The sequence below is a fragment of the Dryobates pubescens genome, chromosome 13 (assembly GCF_014839835.1).
Source record: "Dryobates pubescens isolate bDryPub1 chromosome 13, bDryPub1.pri, whole genome shotgun sequence".
NCBI lineage: Eukaryota > Metazoa > Chordata > Aves > Piciformes > Picidae > Dryobates > Dryobates pubescens.
The window spans coordinates 8,610,485-8,617,981 of record NC_071624.1 but is presented as its reverse complement, the minus strand read 5'-3'; the positions used below and the strand labels follow the sequence as shown (position 1 = coordinate 8,617,981).

At 53.1% G+C, this 7,497-nt stretch overlaps 1 protein-coding gene across 1 annotated transcript in view; it reads left to right on the top strand.

Moving 5' to 3' along the window:
* Window positions 1–366: 366 nt before the first annotated feature.
* The window catches only part of ATG4B (autophagy related 4B cysteine peptidase), a 29,020-nt gene continuing 21,889 nt past the window's right edge, over window positions 367–7,497 (top strand). The window contains exons 1-2 of the mRNA XM_054166632.1: window positions 367–464; window positions 6,937–7,035. Of these exons, the coding sequence (XP_054022607.1) occupies window positions 455–464; window positions 6,937–7,035 (109 nt within the window). The 5' untranslated portion in view covers window positions 367–454. The remainder of the gene's footprint in view (window positions 465–6,936; window positions 7,036–7,497) is intronic.

Here is a 7,497-nt window from a genome sequence, read left to right as displayed (position 1 = left end):
GCGGCGTTACCCTCCCAGGGACAGAGGGGCGGAGCTAGATCGGCTCCGTACAACACGATAGTCACGCCCGTATGTCGGAACTTCCCCAGGTGTACGTGTCATGGACTGCTCCCGTCGGCGTCGTGCGGAACGAGGCCAGACCTTACGCGCCGCCGCCACGCCCGCCCGCCTCCCTCCCTTCCTCCGCTCCGGCTCCGCTGCCGGTTCGGTGCCTCTCCCCTCTCCGCGCCGCCTCTCCGTACAGTAAAATGTCTGCCCCCAGTGCTCTCAGGAAACCGTGCGTCGCACCGAGCCATGACGAAAGCCGTGGCAGCCAACCGCTGCAGAGGCCGACCGAGAGCCCCGCTGCTATTGGGTGGGCGTCGCGCCCGTGGCATCAGCCGCGCAGGGCTGCGCCGGGGTGTATGTGTCGGTGCGGACGGCGGCGGCTGCAGCCCTCTGTGGGGCAGCCGCCATGGACGCAGGTGGGTGGCAGCTGCGGTCTCTTCCCGAGTCACGGCGGAGGGAGGGTAGTGGCTTTTCTCCCGCAGGAGCTTGGGGCTTGTCCCGGCGGCCGTTTGAAGCTTGTGGCTTTCTGGGGTAGCCCAGGCCCGGGCTCGGAGCGGTGCGGCCTCCCCTGGCGCTCCGAGGTGCTACCCCGGCCTGGTTGGCGGTGGGAGAAATCATCGCTCTACGGCCCGGTCGTCGCTCCAGGGCACGGACCTGAAACCGGCTTTCCCAGCCCTGCGGGGCCCTAAGTGCCCCGTCCGCCTCGCCTGCGGGGCGCGGTGAAAGGCGGCGGCCCAGTGCCGGCCCTGTCACCGCCGATGCCGGCCAGAGCCGCGAGGGAGCCCTCAGCAAGGGGCTGGGTCCCTCCTGCCCAGCCCGGGTTTTTCCGTCGTGCCTAAAAACCGCTGGGCTCTTCCCCGTGGGTTGGCCTGGACGGGGCTGCCTGGGGCGCGAACCGGAATGCGAGAGCCGTGGCGGGGCAGTGTCCGTGTGCCGTTCCCCTTCCGAGGCCCTCTGCTGCCCCGGCGGCTCTCTGTGCCTGCTCGGTGCCAGAGACGTTTGGGTTGGACAGGGGGAGAAGCAAGAAGTGCGCTGGCACTTGGGTCGCCTCGCTAGTAGCAGCTCCCGCCCCCCGCGGAGGTGCCTTGTTCTGCGACAACGACCCTGCGCCCGGGCTCCTCCTCCGCGCTCGGCCAGCCTCTGGATGTGGAGTGAATCTGTAGCTCTCGTCCCTTCCGGCTGCTTCTTGACTTGCTTTTGTCCTTGGTGCGTTGCTGGCGCTAGTGTGGGCCGGTTGATAGTGTCCTGACTTCGTCCCTGGTGCATCCTTGCGCCTGGGAGCAAAACAAGTTCCAGCAAGTCAACTGGTCCAACCTTAGCCGGGACATCTGCATGCGCTCCCTTTGTCTGAGCGTCACAGGGAAACCTCCCTGGCACAGATGGTAGGGCCAGATCAGTGCAAAGAGGAGCTCTGTCTCTGGGCTTTGGAGCAATGAGACCTCAAGCCCCGTCACAGGCGGCCCTGCTCCTGAGATAATCGGGGACCTGACAGGCAGACTTTGTGAACTGAGCCTCCATAGAAAGGCAACTCACTAGCTGACTGACTTTCCTCCCCATCTGTCTCTTAACTCTGTATTGTTCCTTAAATAATTGGGGTTTGCCTTGTTTGGAAGAGCTTAAGGGAAAGAAAGGACCTAATCGTTCTTCTGTAAAGGCCAGAAGTAAGGCCTTGGGCTGTTCCTGGTTTTCCTGTTGTCTGGGTGTTTTTCCACAATGAGCTTTACCAACAATTTCGTTTTCTCTCCTTGAAACACTCTGCGTTCAGTAGAGCTCCTCCTCTTTGTTGTGCCTTGAGCGATGTACCTTTGTCAGCTGAGGGAGATGATCACCCACCCTATCTGTTTGACCCTTTTGTGGCAGTGTAAATTCGAGGCTGAAGGACTCGGTGAAAATATCCTAAGCTGTTGCAGGTGCTGCCTGTGGAGGGTTACTGTGTGGGGGAGAGGGACTGCTCTAGAGGCTGCGAGAAGCCCTTTGGAAAGGGAGGTGTTGCAAAGCCCGGTTTTCCTTCAGTCTGATGCTCCAAATCTGTGCTTCAGTGCTTTGTACAAAAAGTTTTGTGACAAAGTATCTAAGCTGTGCAGGCAAACTGTAACCAAGGTGACTGCTGCTGGAGCTGAGTGTCAGTTGTTCTGTTGTGAAAATCACTTGTCACGTTTCTGTGTGCCTTGTGATTTGTTTTCCAAAGCTGAGAGAGAATCAAACAGCTTTCATTTTGGTAAAGGAGATGAGTTAGTGGTTGTGAAGGACTCGAATCATGAGCAGTGTGCCCAGGTGGCCAAGAAGGCCAGTAGCATCCTGGCCTGGATCAGCAGTAGTGTGGCCAGCAGGACCAGGGCAGGGATAGTCCCCCTGCACTCAGCTCTGGTGAGGCCACACCTTGAGTACTGGGTTCGGTTTTGGGCCACTCGCTCCAGGAAGCACGTTGAGGTGCTGGAGTGTGTCCAGAGAAGGGTCTGGAGAACAGGTCTGCTGAGGAGTAGCTGAGGGAACTGGGATTGTTTAGTCTGGAGAAAAGAAAGCAGAGGGGAGATCTCCCTGAAAGAAGGTTGGAGTAAGGTAGGGTGGGTCTCTTCTCCCTAGGAACAAGTGATAGTCTGAGAGGAAATGACCCCAAGTGGCCCCCGTGGAGATTTAGGCTGGCCATTAGAGAACACTTCTTCACTGAGAGGGTTCTCAACCCCTGGAACAGGCTTCCCAGTGGGGTGGTTGGATCCCCATCCGTGGAGGTGTTTAAAGGAGGCAGAGATCTGATGCTGAGGGACATGGTTTCGCACCAGCCTTGGAACAGACAGATAATGGTTGGACTTGATCTTAAAAGGTCTTTTCCAGCTGAAAGGTTCTGCTTTCTCTCCTTCAGCACATTTGCAAGCTGACCTCACCAGTCAGGATCTGCTCCCCAGTGCCTGGCTGCACTTCTGTATTTGTTTATGTGGGAGCTTATTACAGGTTGGGATAACATTTTTTAGCTCAGCTTTTTCATGGTACAGCTTAAGAATATAGGAAGGGAGGCATGACTTCAGTGTCTCCTCTAATTCCATGTGGAGCCAGTCATTCTTGCTCTCAGTCAAGATGATGCTCTCTAGCTTTTCAAGGGCCTTGCACATCATTTGGTAAACTGATCCTGGGAGGTGCTGATACTGCAGGCACAGGCTCAGTGTGTTGAGTTGGCTCCCTGTACTTCATACAAGGCAGGCTTTTGTTAGGTGGCCTTTCATCTTCTATCTGAGTAAGTCTAACTGTTTGCACAGAGGTGGAGGAGAACTCTAATGCTCAGGCTTAGTGCTGTCATTCAGTGGGGGTTTAGTTTTCATGCCCAGATTGTTTAGTGCAGATGTTTTCCATAGTGGCACGTACAAAGCTTTGCCTTTTCAGTCAGCACTTTCTGGAGAGGGGATGGCATGAGAAAGTGCTCTTGGACGCTTCAGCAGACACTGTAGAAGGTGTGTCCATGGGGCAGAGATCCAGCCAAGCTCACATCATTCACAGCATGCCTGAGGCCCCTGGAAAGCCAGGCTGCCTTCCTGCAGGGCTGAAGCTCTTGACTTTATTAAGTTCACTGTACATGGGAAGAGTTTGAGCTGTTGTATCTGAAGTGTGCTTAGATTTTTCTGCAGAGGCTGCTGCTCTGCTGTCTTGGGTGCTCAGAGGTTGGTATTTAAAACAGATTGAAGGCTTCTTGAAGGTGATCTTTCGGAGTGGTGCCTGAGGAATTTGCTCATCTCACCTGACTCTTGCAGATCTGAAAGGAGCATCTTCAAACAGAATTTCTGCTTGGTGAATTTCTGCCTTTATTTTCATACCCTTTACCTCTGAGAGGGAGAGAGAGGCTCCTGTGCGAGTTGTGATGCTCCTTGTACGCCTGCTTGGACTGTTTGGGTTCCCCTGGCTCATATTTAGCTCATCTGGGCAATGTAGTTGTGGAAAAGTGCCTGAGTGTACGAAGGTAGATGTTTGTAAAGGAAACAGTGACTTCAAGCCTTCTCTGAAGTTCATTGCTCCCATTATAAAATTGTTGATGCTGACTGGGAGCAATCTCTTGAATTTTCCTCCCTGTGAAGGTGAAACTTTGAACTCCTGTATTTGTTGCTTGTGCCTTTGCAGATAGTGGCAAGTATTTTCTTTAGGGGCAAAAACCCAGCGTGCAGATGAATGTCTGACTGCATCTTTGGGATGTGCAGCTGGGCCTGTGGGACCGTTGCACAGAGCCCAGATGCTGGGCAGTCAGCTGCAGGGTTTCAAGTCTGGGACTCTCCTGTGGAAGGTGCAGTGTCATGGCACTAGCAGTCTGCATGTCCAGCTGCCCCAGCAGGCAGCCTGGGAACCCTCCTGCCTGCTGACCCCTTCCTCTCCTAGCTTTGACTGAAGGCTAAAGACAGCAGATCCTGGTCAAGTGACAGGACCTGCACTTGGGTCACGACAACCCCATGAACGCTTCAGGCTTGGGGCAGAGTGACTGGAAACTGCCCAACAGAGAAAGACCTGGAGGTGTTGATTGACAGCTGGATGAATGTGAGCCAGCAGTGTGCCCAGGTGCACAAGGAGGCCACCAGCATCCTGGCCTAGATCAGGAATGGTATGGCCAGCAGGACCAGGGCATTGATCATGGCCCTGTACTTGGCACTGGTGAGGACACACCTTGAGTGCTGGGTTCAGTTTTGGGCCACTCGCTCCAAGCAGGGCATGGAGGTGCTGGAGTGTGTCCAGAGAAGGGCAATGAAAGTAGTGAAGGGTCTGAAGAACAGGTCTGGTGAGGAGCAGCTGAGGGAACTGGGGTTGTTTAGTCTGGAGAAAAAGAGGGGAGACCATCCCACTTTCTGGAACTCCCTGAAAGGAGGTTGGAGTAAGTTGGGTGTTGGTCTCTTGTCCCTACTAACAAGAAATGGGATGAGAGGAAGTAGCCTCACGTTGCACCAGGGGAGGTTTAGGTTTGACATTAGAAGAAACTTCTTGACTGAAAGGGTTTTCAAACACTGGAACAGGCTGCCCAGGGAGGTAGCTGAATCCCCATCCCTGGAGGTGTTTCCAAGAGGCAGAGATGTGGTGCTGAGGGATGTGGTTTAGCACCAGGCCTGTTAAAGTCTGAGAGTGGTTGGACTCTGTGACCTTTTAAATCACTTCTGACCAAACCGATTCTGTGATCTTTGCTGTGAAGCTGCCAGTTGCAAATCCTGTGCTTCCTAAGGACCTGGTGCCCTCTGAAATGTGGAGCCACAGAGGGTGTGACATTTGAGAAGGTGAGAGAGCATTGCTAGGAAGGACAAAGAGGCAAATAGGTTGATAGGTTCTACATAGCATCCTTGTTTCAGTCGGTTTATTTTAGCTCTTTGAGACTTGTTTGCCAGAGCTCTGGGCCCATGGCAAACTTGAGAACTGACCTTCAGGAGAATGCTGGAGAGCTGAATTCATGAAAACCAATAAGCCAAATAGTCCTTAGAGCTTTAAAACCTGAGAGCTTTAGGATTTATGTTAAGATCAGATCTGGTGGCTGCACTGACTTTGAAGTAATCCCAAGTGCTGGCCTGGCTTTGACTTGTCAGAATGAGCTTCTCCTGAACCATTGCAAAAGGAAACTCCTGAAAATTAAGGGAGAAAGTAGAAAGTGATGCACACTTGAAAACACCTGCAGCAGTCAGGAAGATGGACACAGTAAGTACAGACAGCTGGGGGTTCTGAAAGTTTGGCAAAGAAAGTTTGGCTTTGAAAGGGATATTAGAGGTCATCTAGTCCAACCTCCCCACCATGGGCAGGGATGCTTCTCAACTAGGCGCAGCTGCTCAAACCCTCATCCAGCCTGCTCTTGAACACTCCCAGGGAGGGGACATCACAACTGCCCTGGGCAATCTGTTCCAGAATCTCCTCACCCTTGTAGTGAAGAACAACTTCCTCAGATCCAGTCTAAACCTACTACCTCAACTTGAGATCATTCCCCCTTGTCCTGTCACTATGCACCCTTATGAAAAGTCCTTCTCCATCCTTTCTGTAGGATCTCTTCAGGTACTGGAGGCAGCTACAAGGTCCCTCCCTGGAGTCTTCTCTTCTCCAGGCTGAAAAACCACATCCCCCTCAGCCTATCCTCATAGCAGAGGAGTTCCAGCCTTTGGATCACCATAAGGCCCTTCTCTGGACTTCCTCCAACAGCTCTGTGTCCTCTTTATGATGGGGACACCAGAACTTGATGCAGTATCTGAGGTGGGGCTCTCACAAGAGCGGAGGCAAGGAAAGGAGCTCTTAGTTTTCCTGCTGAAGCTTGCTGGAGGTAAAGACTGTTCTGGGTTGCTGGAACTTTTCTGTGCAAGCAGAGCTGCTTTGTTTAGCTTGCAGTTGCGAAGTCTCATCACAGGACAGCGACTCATGCTGTCCTACATGTGCCTGCCAAGGAACCTGCTTTAAGTCTTCTGGCCCAGGGTTAGGGTCAGAGTCTAATTCAACATTTGGTTTAGGAGCCTATTTTCATCTTTCTTGTGAGGGGTGCATCCCTGGAGGTGTTCAAGAAGCTTGTGGATGTGGCATTTTGGGACGTGGTTTTAGTGGCCATGGTGGTGTTAGGTCAGTGTTTGGACTTGATTACCTCAGAGTGCATCTCCTAGCGGAAGTCCCAGGCATTTTCTTGGCTGTTTTCTGATCTGGAATCAGATCTGGCTGTTTTCTAACCTGGAATCCCTCTGCTTTTCTGTTTGTGGAGCAGCCAGGAGTGAGCCAGGGCTGCATCAGCTCCGTGCCGTCTGGAGCTGGTGGCCGCAGGGGCAGGCAGAGTGATTTGTGCCAACTAGAGCCAGCTGCTCTGGCTGTGTTCTGCTCAGCTGCTGGGCCACAGCAGCTCACATTCTGCAGTTCTGTGTGATTTGGAGAAAGAAAAGGTGCATAATTTCTCCTTTCTCCTCCTAGCTACCCTTACCTATGACACTCTCAGGTTTGAATATGAAGACTTCCCTGAGACCAAAGAGCCTGTCTGGATCCTCGGCCGGAAATACAGCGTTCTCACAGGTATTTTGTCTGCACTCTGCCACCTCCTTTGCCACTCAGGGGACTTGGTTAGTGGTGCACTTTGCTAAGCAGCAAGGTGACTGCAAGCCCTGTAAGCACACTGCAGCAGTGTCTGTCTGTCTGCTGGCAAAATGGTCTGATAACTGCCATGCTTCTGTGTGTCTGGCCATCCCTTCGGCCTCTGGGACGTTGTGCTGGAAGCTGCGATACAGTAGTTATTGGGACTTGGCTCGTGGAGGTGTTTCAGAGAGGCAGAGATGTGGTGCTGAGGGATGTGGTTTTGCACCAGACCTGATAGAGAATAGTTGGGCTTGATGATCTTAAAGGTCTTTTCCAAAGAAAACAATTCTATGATCCTGTGGAGCGTGTCCAGAGAAGGGCAACAAAGCTGATGAAGGGTTTGGAGAACAGGTCTGGTGAGGAGTGACTGAGGGACCTGGGGCTGTTTAGTTTGGAGAAAAG